Below are 19,618 nucleotides of genomic sequence, written 5' to 3' on the forward strand. Positions count from 1 at the left end.
AACACCGGTGCTTGGCAACATGCAGGAGAAATGTAGAAGAATCTGTTATTATGTTATTTAAATTACTGTTTACTTAGACAGGCAGGGACTGAGTGAAGGAGACGTGATTTAATGTCGGTGAACCACAAGGATGATTTCAGGTATTTTGACTGATTAGATGAGACGTGTATAGACTGAGCATGATCTTAACATGCCCCTCACTAATGTTGCTTGTTGCATCTGTTGGGGCAGGAAAATGAGATCTCTATTATACATTTGATTGCAAAACTGAATCAATGGACAAGATGTGCCAGGGCCAAGGGGTTAAAGTGTAAGCAATAAATGAAACACGTAACTTATATAATAATAATGGGTTTTTAAAGGATAAGATCACCCAAAAATGATAATTCCATCATCTACTCACCCTCCTGCTGAAGGAAAGTCGGGTGAAGTTTCATAGTCCACGAAACATTTCTGGAGCTTCACAGCAAAACTGTTGCGGCGTTCTCCCAAACAACTGAAGTAGATGGGGACTTCTACAGAAGCCCTGACATCCCAAATTTGATTTGAAAATTTGTTATTTTCACCCTCAATGTGCGTTTTATCTTCTGCAATGCTGTTCTGCTGTGAAAGTCCAGAGATGTTTTGTCGACCACAAAATTCACCACTCACCTTCAACCATCGGCAGAAGGGTGAGTAGATAATGACTGAAATTTCATTTTTGGGTGAACTGTTCCTTTAAGGCTTTATTAGCTGCTTATTTAATTTATGTACATTTTAAATAAAGGTTTTTGTTATAAAATGTACTTTTGTGGATGTGAAATTTTATTATAAATATTTTTATTTTGAGCTGCTGACATCATAACAAACAAATAAAATATCTTAGGAATGAAAAATCAACCACAGTGTTTGAAGCAATATAACCACAGGGGGAAAAAAAACAAGTGTAACTTTGTTTTAACATCCAGTCCACAGGCAGAACAACATGAATCAATGTTTTTTTGCTTTTTTGCAAATGATGTGCAGGACCCTTAATGGAAATGAACTACAGACTTGTGTGACTTTGCTGCCATCTAGTGGCTCTAAACAAACACTGTAACTGCACTGGTGGTCAAAAGTCATGATTTATGTTGGATCATAAAGAGATGGGATGAAAAAAGATGGCCTCTTTTAAACTTATATAGTAAACTGCACAAGCAAAACTCTTAATACATTCTTTGGTAAAAAGTAATTTATTTTTAGTCATTGCATGGTATCACTGTGCTTCTTTTAACGATGCAAACCTACACTCCAGCTCAGCAGAGAGGTCCACAGGGACGATCATCAGCTTAAATGGAATCAGCTGTTGTCAACTGATTAGTTTACTGATGCATTGAGCCATTTTAATTAGTCGCAAAGGCATTCTGGACACCAAAGCTTATGTCAAAAAGTAGTGTTTCTAAGCCTTTTAGAGGCAGTAGTGGAAGAAGTATTCAGATTCTTCACTGTCATGAACCAGCTCTGGGTTCAGACAAAATATGGGAGACCACACCGAGATTTCAATTGATTAACAAAAGGAGTTTATTGTACAAACTAAATAACTATAAACACAAATAAAATAAAGTATGTAGGTCAGTATTATCAATGGTGTTTGAAGTGTATGAGTGTGTGTATGGGTGGGTGGGTGGGTGGGTGTTTAAGTGTAAGTATAGTGCAGTGTAACAAATATATCTAACCAACAAAAGCCCTGCATGTTGGGAAGAAGAGAGAGACAGAAGGAGCCCTGATGTGGATCAGTTTCAGGTGAGGCATCTCCTCCCGACACGCCTCCTCAATCACCTGCACAGAAATGGGTTAACACACAACAAACTGGACAGGGTCATCACATCACTTAAGTAGAAGTACTAATACCACAGTGTGAAAAACACTACAAGTAACAGTGCATTCAAAACCTTACTTAAGTAGAATTATGTAAGTATCACCAGCCAAATGAAGTGCTGTGTTGTTATTTGTGATGTTTTTTTATTAATATTACTGCTGCATCAATGTGTATGTGTCATTTTCCTGCTGTACATGTTTAAGGTTGAGTTTTAACCACTTTGTTGGGTAGTTCATCCACAGAAACGTGTCATATTTATACACAAAGATCATCAGATGTTTGCAGCCCGGCTGTCCTGAGAGAACCACGTATTTGTAAAAAGTCAACCTTTCATGACATTAGAAAAAAAACAGCTGTTCAGCTTTGTGACAATGCATTTTCCAGCTGATCCAAGAGGGCTTTATCAATATTTAGATTAAGAAGTAGGAAAATTTGGCAACAAATAAAGGAACAGTTAATCCTTCTGTTTATGAAAAAAATTCAAATTTTAAATCACCACATTTGGAGATACATGGTTCTCACGGCACAGGACGGATATGGAAACTTGTAACCTGGAAAAAAACCAGTAACTAAAGCTGTTGGACAAATGTAGAGGAGTAAAAAGGAACAATATCTCCCTTTGTGATGTAGTGGAGTAGTAGTTTAAAGTTCCATATAATTAAAGTCCTCAGAAAAATTAGCTCGACTTCGTATGTAAGAACAGTTCTTAACTAAATGTACCACTGATTATAGGTTCAAACCCTTGTAGGTTTTTTAGGGGGGGAAACAACACAGTAAAAATCCTTAAAGCTGCTAGTCAATATTTCAAATTAGCAGTTGCTCAAATGACTATATCCCCACAGTTCTCTTCAGCTACTGAGGATTTTAGCTTCTTTTAGCTTGTTGTTTTGGTTTTAGTGTCCCCCCCCCGACCCCCAACCCTGCTGGTTCCATTCTCCAAGTTTGCCGCCTCAACGAGTTACTGGAGCTTTAATGAACATAGATTCAGTGAAGATACAGAATAACATTTCATTCATTGGGCTTTGTCATATAACTGCTGTGTTTGTAATACCACTAACTCATTTTTTAATTTCAACATTATTAAATCAGTTTTTTTAATGAACACTTTTGTAACACTTGGTACCTTTTTTAGAGGTGAAAAAGGTTTTTTAAAGTGCACACATGCAGATAAGTTAAACACAGAATGCTGTACAGGAGCAAAAGTGAAAAATACAAAAAACATTTATTATCTTTTCATGTATGGAGGTAAGGAATGTTCATGGGAGCGTTAACTAGTGTATGGTCAGTGCAGCAAGTCCTGTGTGTGTGTTTGTATGTATTAACTGTTCACATTTTAACACGACCCGAGGAAATAACAAGTCAACTTTTCACCTGAAGGCATTTATTAAATATCAAAACATGTTAAATTACAAATACAATTGACCTCATTCTTCAGAGACACTTCTGTGTATTGTTTTGCATTTTTTTATAAAAGTCGTGAGAACAGAGAGTTCAGCTCAGTAGCTAAATAAAATACTGACAGACATTTACAGGCTTAAAGACCGAAGTCGAAGGTTTCATCAGTTGTCTCAGTGCAGTGGTCTAAAAGCTGAGTGTGAAACCCTGAGAGAATCATGGCACAATTAGATTAACAGATTAAAACATGATGGATCAGCACCGTTAAAGCCAGACAAATTAAATATATTAAAATCCAGTGTGCAAATAACAAAAGGGCAGACCGGACTGCTGAGTGTAGTCCAGTCAAGAACACACGAGTAAAGAGGAGGTTAAAACATCTGTTGTACAGAGTGAACGCAGAGAAGGCAAACACATTGTTGTTTTTTTCATATTTTGTGGCTAAAATGTAAAAAATGTGCAATATTGTGTTTAATCACTTGGTCAGTTTTTTGTTTGTTGCTTGGTCTTGACCTTCATCCACACTTTACTGACCTGCGTGACCCCATCACGACTGAAGCAAAACCTTTAGGGGATAAATGGCACATGTAGTCTAAAATGTAAAAACATCACATATACTTGATCTGTTACATTTTAGTGGATTCAGCGTATTCTAAGTTTAAAAACACTGTCAAAGACACAGTATTTTTAGTCACGGTCTGGCCTGAGTGTGTAGTTTTGAAACAAAACTACAAAAATATGAATGTTGAGACATTTTAGGACAAAATGTCGATATCAAACCTATTTTTGTTGCATTAATCGAACTCTCCGCAGATAAAATGCCTCGCTTTGTGAATCATTAGTAGTTTGTGACTTAAGTGCAAAGAGTAAAACGAGCAGAAGCAACAGACACCAGAGCGTCAACAGTTTAGTAATTAAAAGACATTCAAAGACGATTCCTTAGTCCTTCTTGACCAGTTTCAGTGATTATAAAATGTCATTTAAGTGTTCAGTAAAAGTGGCGTTCAGGGAAAAACAGTCAGTCTTCATACCAAAACTTTTAATTTTAAAAATCCAAATCCACCTGAAGAGTCAGTGTCAGTGATATAATCCTTCTTAGGTCGTGTGTGCTGCATTTCTGAGATGTTCCAGCACCAGTTATTAAGAACAATATTCCTCTAAGCACCCAAATCTCTGGCTGCCTTGTAACTGAGCCGCCACAGATCATAAAGGCACCCCAGGGATCTTTTCCCATCTGTAGTTATAATAATCCAACATTAGACAGAGCTGATGAGGGCGCCTGAGGTTACAGGAGCAGAGGTGTGTGTTCTCCGGCCGGCTCCGTCCTCTTGGTGAGCTGCCGCGCTCTCGCCAGGAGGCGGTTGGGCAGCGGGGGGAAGTGGTGGCTCGGGTCGAGGACGTTGGTCTTCCGCCGCTCACGCTCCTGCATCCACATGAGGTACGGGCTGGGCGGGAAGAACGGGCGGGATCGCTCGCGGTAGAGCTGCAGGACGATGCCACAGACGCCGAGCACCACCCACACTGTGATCATGACGTAGTCTGATGAAGAGAAGGACAGAGAAAAAAAGACAAGATTGTAAACGTCTGAGTCTGACAGCATCACTGAGATTCTATTCTCGGCTGTGAAACTCACCTATGGCTTGGAAGGGCACGTCAGTGAACATCGAACTGAAGTTGTTGTTGAGGAAGCGTTTGAGGATGTTCAGCGTGATGAAGGAGAGGCTGGTGTAGATGTAGGCGTTCACGGCCAGAACCACAGCGTAACCGCCGACAATGCCACACGTGATGATGTTTCCCTGTTATCAAAGGAACACAGGGAACATCACTCTCTGATTCTTACTTTTTAGGCATTTAATTGGCTGTGTCATCGTATAAACACAACATAATAGTAAATATTGCAATTTTATGCAACCTTTTCAAAATAAGACAATATCTTGAATTTTCTGTTCACGTCTGCAATTTTAATTTTCACAATGAATCATGAAAATATTCAAATAAACACTAAGGACAAGTAAGGGGGGACTACTTTCAAAGAGCCAGGCTAGCTGTTATCCTCTGTTTCCAGTCTTTACGCTAAGCTAAGCTAAGCTAAGCTAATTGTCTCCTGGCTTCATATTTACCACACAGACGTGAGAGTGGTATCAAACTTCTCAGCGAACTCCCAGCAAAAAAGTGCATTTCTCAAAAGGTCAAACGCCTCGTTTCCAAATGATTCATTGTGCTGCCTATTACGGTGTCATTTTAAATATTAGCACCAGGTGGCGCCACAGTACAGCACTGCGGTGCTATATGTACAGTAGTGAGTGGGTTGGGGTGTTAAATCTGTTACCTCTCTGGGCCAACGCACAAAGAAGAGTGGAACAGTGATCATGATGCAGCAGAACGTCACCCAGAAAACCACATCTGACTGCCTCAACACATCCAGGTCACCTGAAACCATATATGAAACATACTGAATGCACATTATACATACCAGCATTTATACTTTGACCGTGACCGGCTGTTATCTACAGTAAGAGTTTACTTTTCATACCGAGAGGAGTGAAGAGGACGGTGGAGGCTATGAGAAAGCCGAGCATCAGTCCAACCACGATGACGCAGGCCATGACCGAACCAAAACGCCACCAGCTCATCACCAGGAGGACCCCGCCCACCACGCCGATCACTGCAGACAGGGCCAGACAGACTGCAGAGAGAAAAGCAGGGGGCTCCAGATTCAGACATTTTCTAATTCTGCACACTGTGCCTTTAATCATGCAAACAGACAGAAAGCTTTACTCACTGTCATAGTTCAGGTCTGTGGTCCTTGTGATCAGCACGAAGAAGAAAAAGGCTGCGAAGCTGAATCCCATGCAAAACAACTCTGCAGGACAGAGAGAGGGAATTAAAACAGACATTACAGTAATTAAATCAGGTCTGTGTTGGCGTGATCACTTTAGACAAACATCACTAATGATCCTCATAATTGAGCTGCTGGATGAGGGTGAAACCACATGCTGCAGAATAAAGACTCTTCAGAGGGAAACACACTGTGTCATCCTCTGACTCTCAGATCTATAAGATCTACTGGCAGCAGTGGCACGTCACAGTCATGGGTTCAGTTTGGAACAAATACATTTCTGCATCACATGCGAGAGAGACCACATGAGAAGCAGGCCACTGCCGCACCCAACAAGTCGAGTTTCTGAGTTTCATTAAACAAATACTTGTAAATGGAAACATTATCAACTCTCTGTTGTAGTGTGTGAGCACCACACCAGAGCTTTGCTTCAGTCGGGGTCATTTTTAAATTTGTATGGAGAGGTCACGACTTGCAAACATGACCTCTGATCCCCACTATCCATTTTGTTGACCCTAAAGTGAACTGGGACTGGAAAAAGCTAAATTTAAACAGAGATATGAATGTTTCACTTTTGAGACCTGTCTGAAAGAAACTTTAACGGATCATTATGAAGTAAATGGTGATTTCACAATATAATTGAATCACACTCACACAGAATAATGAACTTAAAAACTTTACCTTTTGATAACACTGCTACCTCCATGATGGAAACAAACTACGCAGAAAAATAAACTACACCACCAACAAAGTACAGCTTAAAATCACCAAATTTTGAATTGATTCTGGTTTAGAATCATGAGTGAACTTGTGGACTCACTAAGATGAAATATTATTGCTACAAAGTGGAATATTAATAATTAAAACTACTCACCACATTTGAAGTATCGATGGCCACAGAAGCAGACAAACAGACCTGCCAAACCAGCGATGGTGAAGAAAAGCTTTGTAGATATCTTTCCTGAAAATAAAAAATAAAAAAACGTGTTCAAAGCAAAGTAGCTAAGGGTCAAAGCTTTCCTTCCTCTTCTTTCTGAGGGAGTTATATGTAAAGTATTTAATCTGAGGCCCACACTGCCTAGAAGCCACTTCAACCAGCCTTTTATTTAATTTGTTGCTTTTCTTAACTTGACTACTTTGTTGCTAGTATGATATCCAGAGAAACACAATCAGAGCTCACCGAGTGTATGACAGCCGTCCAGAGTGGATGTAAAGCTGCAGGCGTAGGTGTGGACGGGGACGTAGGAGGCCGAGGTGTTCAGCAAAGGGTCTCTGACGATGATGGAGTAAATAACACCCTGACCTGGGATGGAGTTAAACACTGCCGTGCTCATATCTGATGATAACAGCCTCATGACCTACAGGGAGCCCAAATTGAACGGTGAAGAAGAAGAGTTAGCAAGAAGCTCATCAGCTGTTGTACTTCTAAACACGTTCTTCTTCTTATTGAAGTTTCATATTCATCAGATAAACATCATGGAGAAAATCTCCCCAAGTGAATAATCATGTTCTTTGAGTCTCACCCATTTGCCGTTCGCCATCATGCCCTGGATGTCAGCCACGGCTTGAATCGCACTGAACAAGCTGCGCTCTGATAGGTCGTTCTCAGGCAGGAAGTACTGGTAGACGTCATACTGCAGCCGCCAGTGTGTGTTGGTGTCTGTCGATTGGTCGCAGGCCGGAGGAATTCCTCCCCTGATAAAGAGACAGGACAGGACACAAATCTGTGAAGTTGGCTCTGGTGTGATTTACAGAGAGTGAAAGGCTCATGTGCACTTCAGCTTTATGAACAGAAACTATGGAGATGACAAAAGTCCTGGATTTGATAAACAAATGTATCTTTTATGCACAGAAACTTAATTTAATGATATTAACGTTTAAATGTAATTTACCTCACTGAACAGAGGCAGAGAGAGAAGAGTGTGAGAACAAAAGAGAGAGTGAGTGTGTGAGGACACTAAAACTGAAACTTGACATAATTTGGTCCTTATGTAATGTCATTCTGTGGTTTAGCAGTGACAGCAGTATTATATGGAAGAGGTGTATTCAGTACACACGAATCTGCTGGAATCTTTGACTCAACGCTGTACTAATCTGCATCGTAGACATTTTTGGTCAGTTACCAGTGCTTTCATACTAACAGGAAATGATACATGGGGCCGACAAATGTCAAACTGACACACTTCAATCAGAGTGCAGCATGGGAAGACTGCTGCCAGGAGAGACAGATTTCACACCTTTATTTTAGGTTTTAGAAATCCTCCTGCAACAACCCCCTACACAGCTGGTTTGAACTCTGTCAATGTCCTTTGTGTGCAACACCGTGGGACATAAGATGTGTCACTAAACTTAACAGCAAGTTCTGAAATATGTATGTGTTAATACCTGAAAATTAACAAAATAAGTGTACTCATAAATAGAAAAATTAAAATGAATACACGATATACACCATTGTTCCACAATGCATTGCACAAGGGAAATGGAGGCGCTACATACACATCTTATAGTGGATAAGCGTCAGACAGATCTAGGAACAGCCCAAAAAACAAAAAATAAGCATTCAATCTTTGGAAAAACATTTTGATTTCTTTTCATGTAGTTTGATTACAAACCCCACAGAACCTCAATGGCTTCACTGCTACACAGAGATCTATAAAGCAGCCATTTATCTGAATATGTGACAGGTGCATCGGTGCTTCAGGTGTCTTTACTCTTCTATGGCAGTAACCTGAGTTTCTTAGTGTTGTGGACAAACAAAGACATTTGAGGACGGCAACTTTGGCTTTAGGAAACACTGATCAACATTTTATAAACCAAACAAGTACTTGATTAATCAAGAAAATAATCAACAGATATAGTTTGTTGTATGCCTAAAGACTAAAGAGCATGTGCAGTGGGCTGTATTTTATCTTATGCACAGAGCATAGTACAAAAAGTTCTTAAAACACACAACAATTCATTCATACAAAAAAATGTAATATTCTGATTTCTTCAATTAGTGTTTGTACATTACTTTATACAATTAGAATGTAGTATGGAATCGGCACACTTAAATATCAAGCCAATCTGGTGAGACAAGTTTGCCACTTTGTCACTGTGAACATATAGCTGAGGTTTGAAAATAAGAAAGCATGGTACTGCAGGTGTGGTCATCAAGTTGACTCTGCACCTGATAATAACTTGGCACCAGTCAGACACGTCAAACAAGTTGAGTTTTAACTGAAGTGAACTGACTGGAGACAAAAACACAAGTGTTTGTCCAAACCAATGTTGGTAATAAGCGGGAAATGACATTTTTTCTACATTTTATGCATGCTGGAATTTCCAAAAAGTCCACACAGAGGTGGGCCACTGTCTGACAACTGGTAAATACCTCAGCTGAGAATAGCTGGTATTCATGGGCAGTGGGTTCCATCATCACATGGCTGTGATACAACCTCTAAAGATATTCATAGTAGCCAAACCGCACCAGCAACGGTGAAAAAGACTGCTGGCAAACATGCGGAACCCTTTCATTCCTCAAAAGCATTAACCATTCAGTTAAACTAAACCTGACAGGATGTTTTTATTACTGGAGCTTTAGTCTGTGCAGCTACAGTACACACTGGCAGGTAATGGCACGATAGGAACCCTAACCCTAACAAGCGAACAAGTCCTTTGTTTATCTGCCAAAAGACGACTTTGACACATCACAGACATTCTTGAGATAATGAGGCGAGTACTATCGACCACAGCGGAGGAGGAGGTGGGAAGGCAGTGTGTGTGCGTGTGTGTGTAACAGAAAGAGAGCATCAGATCATTTCAAAGCAAATGGGGAGGCGGTTTGTCGACAGGTCGTGCTAGATGAGTTTAACGCTGAATATAGTTCAACAGGCTGAACAGGAAGTTGAGCAGAAGATGCCAGTCTGTTTCGTGTGTTACCTCTCATAGCCTATGTTTGCAGGTGCAAAGCGGATCGTGGTCTCGTAGAGGTTGTAGCGAATGTAGACATTTGGGTCAATTTCCAGGTTGAACTCCATGTTACAAGCTCCAGGAACTGGAGCTAAAAGAGAACAGATTGGTTATTAGATGCTGTATCAGGCCAACAGAAGACAAAGAAATCCTCCCTCAAGGCTCAGTGGCACCCTACCATGTCAGGAGGACTGGTGGTACGGGTGTTTCAACAAACTAGAAAGGCATATGAGCAACCACGCACAGTCAGTGCTTGTACTTAGTCATGGTCTGCAACAACTTCCTCAATCAAATCACAATAAACTGAGTTTTTCTAAGCTTGAAAAGTCAGCGTGCTTTGGTTTTGAAGAAACAGTTGCAACTTCCTCTTATTCTGACGGCTTATGCAAGACTCAGGTTGAGTGAAACCAATCAGAGGAGAAGCACGCACCCTTGGCTTTTAACGGCCTGTCATAACAAACAAGAAAAGTGTTGAAGAAGAAGTACCGGTGCCAGAGAATGGGAGGATGACCCCTGTGCCCGCCACAGTTTCACCATCAGGAGAGGACAGGAACAAGGAAAGGGACGCTTGGCCCGGCTGAAGAGCTGACAGGAGCCCAGAGTCCACTGCTGTCAGAGACTGACCCTGGCCTGGCATCTGAATCAAACACAAATATCACCTTGTCAGCAGATGAAAAAAAACACAGTATGATCACCTATTAAAGTCCAAGAAAACAAGACAGAGTATACAGCCATGCTAGCACCTCTGTGAGGCTGTATTTCAGCACAGCTGGTCTTTGAACTAAAAGCTAACACAAGCATTGACATGAACTTAACTCAAGTACAACTGAGACTGATGGGAATGTCCTTCGTTTTATAGGTATTAGGTCATATGAGTTAAGAACAAGTGGAAATTAAGAATAAAGAACTAAATTACACATCACCCATGCATTCAACCCGCACTGAATGTCTGTAACAACGTTCATGGCAATCCGTCCAATGATTGTGACATTTTCCACTCAAAACCACAAGTGTCAACCTCATGGTGACGAAGGCGGAGAAGATGGGGGATAAAAAAGCCAGTAGGCTTCTTCTTCTGGTGACCACACTTATCTATTCAAAGAATGGCATGGCAAAACTTTAAAGTTGATCAAGGAACTACTTGCAGCTACGCGTAGTTTAGGTGTTATGACCAGCAAGAGAAGCGACTGTTGATTTAAAAAGAAACAAACTTTAAAAATAGCAGTCATATCAGAACCAGAGTGTATTTAATTGAAAGTAGGGCAAAGAACAACACTGAAGGCTATTCTCGATGGCAAAGTCTAGCACTCTCCTACTGTTGATCTGATTGGTTGAAGTTAGCCTGTGACAGACAGTTTGTTTGCTAAACTCCATAGTGGTACATTAACATAACAGGCAAATGAGATGATAGATAGAAAGGCAAATATATGAAAGTAAAGACAGTATGGTTACACCGAGACTGAGACGATTCTCTGCCAGCAATAACTTATAAAAACATTTTCTCCTCAGAAAACATTACAACATAGTTGGTTCTTTGTTTCGTGGATTACATGGATTATTAACCAACTGTACTCATTACCTGCTGAGGATAGTGAGTCACTGCAGTCACAGCACGTCGTCAGGGAAATTTGGCTGAGCTTTGGATCAAGCTCATGAGACCGTTTGTGACCAATAATGTCAACAGAATGCTGTCTGTGTTCGGAGAGTGACCCCAGTCAGTCACTATAAAATTACTCCTGTTGTCCTGGATTCATCTTTGAACAAATTATATTACATCTTAATTAATTCTTCCCACAGGCAGAGCAAGTGAGTTCAAATAAGGCCAAGGATTCACAGACAGCTCTACTTTAAGGGATAAGTCGGGTGATATTCAATATTAATAGCAGCAGTGATGGTGTTGCTGCAAATGTTTTCATAGCGAAATGCTGTCATGGAGACAGGAGACTACCACAGAAGACGTTTTAAGTATTTTGCCAGGTGTTTGTTTCCCCGGGTTACTTTTAAGGTGTGTAGGTGAGATCATAATGAAGGCCAAGTTCGAAGATGGGCGTTGTTGACCCATGAGTACTAAGTACACATGTAATAATGTACTAATGACAACTGAGCAGTCATGGGTTGCAATGTGAACATGTTGACTGGCGACACGGTTGTTGTGATCCAATCCCAAGATGGTCTCTAGTTATTATTGTCAACAAATTCTGTGAAAAGACTGAAAGTAACAAAGAATGTGTGCAACTGAATGCTGATAAACACATTCATGAGCCAGACTGTTGCTCTGGGTGACTATCTTTATTATGAGATGGTAAATGGACTACATATATGAAGCATTTTTCTGGTTTTCCGACCATTAAAACACTTTCACATGCTGATGGATGCCAAGGTGCGGAAGGACACTGTAATGTTATTTTTGTTTTAAGATTCACATATTCAGTAGGAACAGATGGGCAGTTGTAAGGTATTGAGAGTAGACCAAACAATTAGTGGTTTTGTTTTTTTCATTTGTTGACATTTAGCAAGAAATAAAATAACCTCAAAGGTTCTCAGTCATCCAGGTCATGGTAATTCTACGTGCTTCGCTTCTCATCCGAGAAGCTTCTTCACTGAAGAACTGAAGAAGCTTCTCGGATGAGAGGTGAAAAGTCTTCAAGAAACTGAAACAAGTCTACGATATATAAGTAATGTGGTATTACATTGTAAAGGAGACTTCTAAAAGTAACTTAATTATTGATCAGTAATTATAAAAAAAATGCATTTGTGTGTTCTTGACAGCCAAACACTTAAGTGTGTGAAAAAGTCAACCACATCCTGAACTGATAAACTGCCAGGTCACATGAACTGACTGGCTGACAACAACAGGATGTGTTAGCAAATGGAAAGAATGACCACTCCACTCTGTCTTTGGAGAAAAAAACAACAATTTGATCAACGTTCACCATCATTAGGTCAACAGACCATACTGAACACCAAGTGGGTTTTTACCTTGGAGATGCACATATTGCTTATGTTGACATAGAGACTGCTTTTACCACGGTTCTTCTATCTTAATCTGCCACAACAGTGCACCTGTCGGGGTACCAATACTTCCATCTTCATTATGTTTTCCATGGAAGTATTTTAAATCTTTTTAAATCTCACGTATTTTGTTGCAAAGATTTGTTGTACCTTGGAACAACTAACATTAAATAGTTAAGAAATGGCGCTTAAGATTGGTGTTGAAGCCAGAATTGTGATATTGTGACAGACAGCAGAGGGCATGACATGCCACATATTTCTCACATATGTTTTGCCACATATTTTTCAGTGAGCAAATGTTTAATTGTTGAAGCATCGAGGCACTGTGCCACATAGTGTGACTCTCAGTCCAACTGCACTTACAATAAGTCCATTGTATGACACCCATCTTGTTCAGACAGTGGTGGAGAGGGTAGAGATACTAGATATTCGATGAGGTTTCAACTGAATTTATCGAATGCACCACTGAAGAAGAGAAACTTTAAACTACTATAATCACACAGATTTAGAGCTCAATGTGACAATTGATTTGTCACCAACAAGAGACACATAAAACCGTGATTCAACCTAGCACAGGCCTACTGTGGGGTCAGTTTATGAAAGCATTTGCATGATGAAATTATGTGGTAGATTTGTCTATTTAATCAAAATCATCTGGAGTAAAGAAAGATGATTTTTATACAAGTTTGTTCACCAGAAGGAGAAATGGACAGGCAGCAATAACCACACTGGTTGATAAAATAAATATCAACAAACATTAAAAAAAGGATGTTGTGGTTTACCACTTGAAGTGAAAATGATCAGAAAGTCAGAATGATAAAAATAAAAGGGAAAAAGGAAATGAGTGATATAGATAATATAAAGGAAACTAAAGTGTGTAGTATTAACCCGCTTCAGTTTGAAAACACACTTCCTCTTTTCTATGTGAATTTCCTGTGTAGATCTGCTCCATGTCACGTTTTGACATTCATTCGCATCAACAGGCTTTTCTTTTCTGAGCAGACCTTTTCTGCCACTGAGAAACTCACATGGATCCGTTTTCATTTCTCTTGTTTTCTGCCGTTTAACCAGCAAAAATAAGGCTGAACTAAATCAGGCTGTCTGCCTGTCTGGGCAGTGTGAACCCCGAGCCATCCCCCTGAGACTTCTGGGACTGACGCCAGAAGGTTTTCCCTCAGGGCCGCCCTGTCTGCCACTCATGACCAGTGGACTGTACATCAGCTGACTGCGACTTCTCTCGGTGGGTCAGACGACATCGCTTACAAAGCCTCATTCATTCATCGGAGGTCGGACTAAGCCTGTTCATACAGCATAAAGCATACCTTTAATTACACAGTTTCGTTTTTATTATTTCACGCAGGCGCACCAAAGATCACTCACTCAGTTAACTCTAGCAAATGATTAAGCATTTGTTTTGCTGATTTCACAGAAAATTGTACATCTTTAACTCTTACATCAATACGCATTATAAATGTTCAGAAGCCACTTTTAGAGCAGTGTAATCTCTGTACCATGAAGAACACATGAAGAAAAGCTTGTATGTTCAGTGCCTGTTTATGAGTATGACGTGAATTGGTGTCAGCCTAAAAAGGTGTAGAAAATGGGTTATCCTAGCTTAGCTGTATGGTATGAACAACATGACTTGGACTTGTACAGCAGTACGTACTCTTGGAGAAATGACTGTTGATGTATGCAAAGAAAGTGGTAACAAGACTTGAAAGGGTGAGCCAGCTCTGCAATTAATGCTACAATCCTTCAGCTTCCATACAAACAAATACAGAACAGAAATCTGGGGACATGAATTTGAATCTGGGTTGTGACATTCTGTTGCAGCTTCTCAACAGTGCTTGTATTACTTTTTTCTCATATGACATGAGGATAATATTCAGGACTGTCGGTCGATGTGTCCTGTCCAGATAATGGGGGAGAGATATGTCTGTCAGTTGTTTGTCAGAGGTGCTATTGCTGTAGTCGAAGCCGAAAAGTGTAGACATAATATTCAGATCACACATCAAGATCACTACTGTAATGCCTGTTTAACACTGTCTCAAACTGTGTGACAAGTCACATTTCCTCACCCTGGTGTAAGAGAGTGTGGCATTGCGGTGCTGCGTGTGGAACTGCAGAGTGATGAAAGTGACATCTGCAGGGATCCTGGACACCACGGCCTGCACCGTCTCATTCTGGGAGACACTCACGTTCTGAAAGGTGCCTGGCAGGAAAATCACCCGGTCTGTGACACAGAGAGAGAAGTAGGACTTATTTCCATAACAGTAAAATCACATGACTTTATTGGTGTAGACAGAGTGCAGTGTGCTGCCTATAAATCACTTTGCTACAGTGTCACCATAAAGCCAGAGATGGATAGGCTCAGGTAGCATACTGACTGATACTATAAATGCTTTTGATTATGGTTGGTATTCTGTGATCACACACATTATAAGCAATTACACTCATACATTTTTGTGCCCACAATCAATATGTTGCTATACTGTACATATATTCCTCTTGCCATGTTCTTATAATGGGAAAAAGCATTGCGTGATGCATTTAAACATACTAAATGATTTTAGCAGGGACGGCGCAAAAAATGTAACACTAACAGCAGCTAAGGAATTTTTTCCACTAAACATTTCTCTCTCACTCTCCCTTGTGACCTTTCCAAGTTTACATGTGCACTGTTACAACATTACTCACCCTACGGATTTACTTAATATTAAGTTAAAGACATTAAATTTGTTTTCCTTTGCTTCAGTTAATCAAGCTTCCTATGAAGAACAACGACTCACTGTCGAGGAAAACATCAGGTAAACTGTAAATTTCCTGACATGACAGGCCACAGACAGTTGGTGCCAAGCCAAGTAGGCAGGCTGAAACCAGGTCAGCAGCCCATCAAGGAGGGGCCTCACAGAAAAGGCTGAATGAAGACGTACGCTCTGTATTGACTAATGAGATACTACAGTATAGTGAAATGTTGAAGCATGTGATCACCATGTCAGTGCTGGAAACTAAGTACATTTACTCAAGTACTATACTTAAGTGCATTCTTGTTGTATTTGATGATTCCATTTAATGCTGCTTTCTACATCCACTCCACTACATCTCAGAGGAAAATATTGTACTTTTTACTCAACTGCATTTATTTGACAGCTTTAATGGTGCTACAGAGAAGCACCATGACTTTCATTGACATGGCGAGAAAGGGTGTTTATCGACTTTTCATTAATGTCGTATTTAGGTGGCTCGTATCTATGAATGAGTACAATGTGATGCAGATCCTAAATCTGGTGAGTTTAAATTATGGTTAAGCAGTTATGTTTAAAATGTGGTTTAAAATTTAGAGTCGTTCTACTTTTTAGATTGATTTCAGTTAAAATGACAAGAATTAGTGGGAAATTGCAATTCCCACTAAAATCATGACTCATACCGCCATCACAATATCTATCTATAGGTAATAAATTACCTCTTACTTACACATTTCTTTTAAACCTATTTAGTTACTAGTTACTTTACAGGTTCAGATTATTCATACAAAAAACAATCAACAAAAAGGCAATGATGTGTTAAACTTAACATCATCTTTACCAGCTGCAAAATCAAAAGTAATATGTACATTAATACATTCTGAAAGGGGCCATTTGGCATAATGAGTACTTTAATTTTTGGTACAATAGGTATATTTTTATACTGCTAATACTTGTGTACTTACTCCCCAACACACCTGATTCAAATTTAGAAAGTTTAACATGCAGGGCAGGGGGCCACCAGGACCATCATTATGAAGTAAATGTTGTGTGCACAATGTCATGCCTGAAAATGAAGGCTGACTGGTTATCAAATCAGGCTGGAAGCCTGGCACCGTTTCCATAACAGACTAAATGCATGAATAAACTCACGTTTTGTCCTGTGTTGTTGGATAGTTGTTACTCTGAGGAAAACAGAAAGCTCCCTGGTTGTCTTTGTGACAGTGGCAGCAACAATAATACCACTTGGAAACAGAATTAAATTTTGGAGTGCAGGACTTGTAATTGAGTATTACTTAATTGAAGTGAATCTAACAAAATTTCTTTACTGTCAAGATTGCAGTGGGCTGAAATTATTTTACCACAGTGAACGCTGCTTAAAGTGCAACATGTCGATTTCTTGCCTATAAAGCTTTTGGCCTTTAAGAGTTTTTCAAACACCATCTTCAACTTTTATCTGAGAACCTTTGGACCGGCCAGTAACACATATCTTCCCTATCTTCTGCTTACATCAATGCTGATTTTAATGACACTGTGATAATCAATCAACCATTGATCAGTTAACTTAAGTAAGTATTAACTGTCCATCTGAGAGGAATGTGCAGAAAAAAGCTATGCTTGATTTGCTGTGTAATACCATGACCGCTTCAAATGCTGCAGCAATGATTCGCCAGTTAGATCTAGATCAGACAACCACGTGCAGTTTGATGGAGATATTATAAAGTGGGGCAAGTGGTTTTACAATAACTATGAAACTTACAGTGTCATTGTAAAAAAAAACTTGTCAGTAGTAAACAACACAGTTGATTCTGAAACATTCACAATGAATGTAACTTTAACAGAAATCTGGAAGATACTTTCCCCCCTCTATCATTTCAGCAGTCTTTTAAGCCTCAGCTCTATCTTTCTGTGAGCATGAACTTTCCTCCCTATTTATCTATTTGACTTTTCACTCCGATTGATTTCACTGGGTGTTAAACTTTGAGAAAGAGTTGATAACTGCTTATGTAATTTGATTTCACTTTCACATCACTTGCATTGCATTACCTGTGACCTTTTTCAAACATTTATTCTATATTTAAGGATTTTTCCTTGTTGTTGAGTGATATAACAATAAGAGCTACACTGTTTAGATCATATGTATGGTCTGGTTATTTTGTATGTTTGCTGCCATGTGAGACATGTGTTTGTGTCTCATACAGAGAAGAAGAATGCCAAGTATGAAAAGTAAAGCTCTATGGATTTGTTGCAGGATACACGTGCGTCCTGAGACCAGACTGTTTGCAGGTCAGAATCCAGCTCAGGAGTGACCTGCTGCCTGGATTTCCATGACATGTCAACAAGGGGTAAAGTGTGACCCAAAGAGGGTTTACATGAGGAAGAAAGCATAATCCAGGATATATAGCTGAGTTTATTTAATCTTTTCATCTCTTTATATTTTTAATTAATTAATTAATTAAATAAATGTGTGGCTACGTTAAAGTTATTAATACTTGTTTGCAGAGTTACCCATGTGAATAATTGATAAATGTTGGCGCCTTTAAGAACTGCTCACAGTAAAATAATTTATTTAGTTCCAGTGCAGGTTTTATTGTCCCATGAGGGTCTAGATGCCATTTCTGAGCCTCTTCCTCCCAGACTAATTGAACCAAACCAATGATTGACATAAATCATTGGTTACTTGATGCTTGAAGCTCATATGTGATGTCCACATGTGAAACTAAATCAGAGATGGCAGATCATCAAGCCTGCTTGTTATGTTGTCTCAACTTGCTATTGCTGGTAATCAAATATCCAGCAGCAAGTGTTTCACTACCTTTTTTTCTAGGATCCGGCATTGGTTTTGATTCAAAGGGTCTCAAATGTTAGCTCAAGTAATTACTCAATAAATTCTTACAAGAAAAATCAGATCTTTTCATTCTTATATGCTGAACTGCACATGAAACAGTCACCAGTTCATTTAATGCCGCTGTATGTGTATATGTATTACATGTTTGCAGGAAATTGACCAAAAAATAATTCAAATGTGTGGTAATCTAACAACAGCCCGATATGAATATCACAGTAACAGTATAGGCATTTTAAGTTACAGCTGCACTGTGATGACCCCTACAGCATCACCTTACACACTAATCAATATCCTGTCCATACACATGCGGAAGATAACCCCTTTTCTCAAACCACAAATCTGTAAAGCTGAATCTAATTCACTGACATGCATAAACTGGACTAAATACACATTTGAGCCAGAGTCTGTGTGACAAAATTGAGTATACAACTGCTAGCTAACGTCAGCTAGCTAGACAACAAGTTGAGCCGAGTGACACTGAAGTGATTTAGTACAGTATACACTACCAACGAGCCACAAAGCGGCATCTAGACGACCTTTTCTACAGAGTTAACTAACACACACCCTCTGCCTGTTAGTTTTAAAGATGAGAAAGCTAAAAAATAACGTTGTCTGAGTTGAAAAGATATTACATTGCTAACTAGTAACTCACTTTCCACTTGAGCTTCAACTTCACGCAGCAGGAGCAGCAGCAGCAGCGGGCACCAAATCCAACGAGACATTTTCCTCTGCTTCGTTTTACTTCGCGACAACAGGCTTGTATCTGCTGGTCAGTGAGATCATTGGTATCCCCGCAGTCTCCTGTGTTTGGCTAGCAGAGGTCCCTGCAAAGGCAGAAGCGACATGCTTCACTGAACTGAGTGGTTTTCTGGGACACTTTTCTTCCTCCGACCCTCTGCCTGCCGCCCGAACAGCTCAACGATGCTTCCGCGAGAGTCACGCCCTCGTTCCCGCGATAACTCCTCCCGCCAGCTCCAAACACCCACTCCAAA

The 19,618-nt window shown here is 39.8% G+C and overlaps 1 protein-coding gene across 1 annotated transcript; it reads right to left on the bottom strand.

The window, feature by feature from the left end:
• Positions 1-3,201: 3,201 nt before the first annotated feature.
• Positions 3,202-19,557, bottom strand: tm7sf3 (transmembrane 7 superfamily member 3). Its single transcript, XM_073480502.1, has 12 exons — positions 19,279-19,557; positions 15,113-15,267; positions 10,509-10,659; positions 9,993-10,113; positions 7,595-7,766; positions 7,252-7,429; positions 6,946-7,032; positions 6,015-6,095; positions 5,766-5,918; positions 5,562-5,662; positions 4,866-5,028; positions 3,202-4,771 (listed from the first exon to the last, which is right to left on the bottom strand). The coding sequence occupies exons 1-12, from the start codon at positions 19,346-19,348 to the stop codon at positions 4,518-4,520; spliced, it is 1,686 nt and encodes a 561-aa protein (XP_073336603.1). The 5' UTR covers positions 19,349-19,557; the 3' UTR covers positions 3,202-4,517.
• Between the last annotated feature and the right edge of the window lie 61 nt (positions 19,558-19,618).

This window comes from Pagrus major, chromosome 14 (genome assembly GCF_040436345.1).
Source record: "Pagrus major chromosome 14, Pma_NU_1.0".
NCBI classification, from domain to species: Eukaryota; Metazoa; Chordata; class Actinopteri; order Spariformes; family Sparidae; genus Pagrus; species Pagrus major.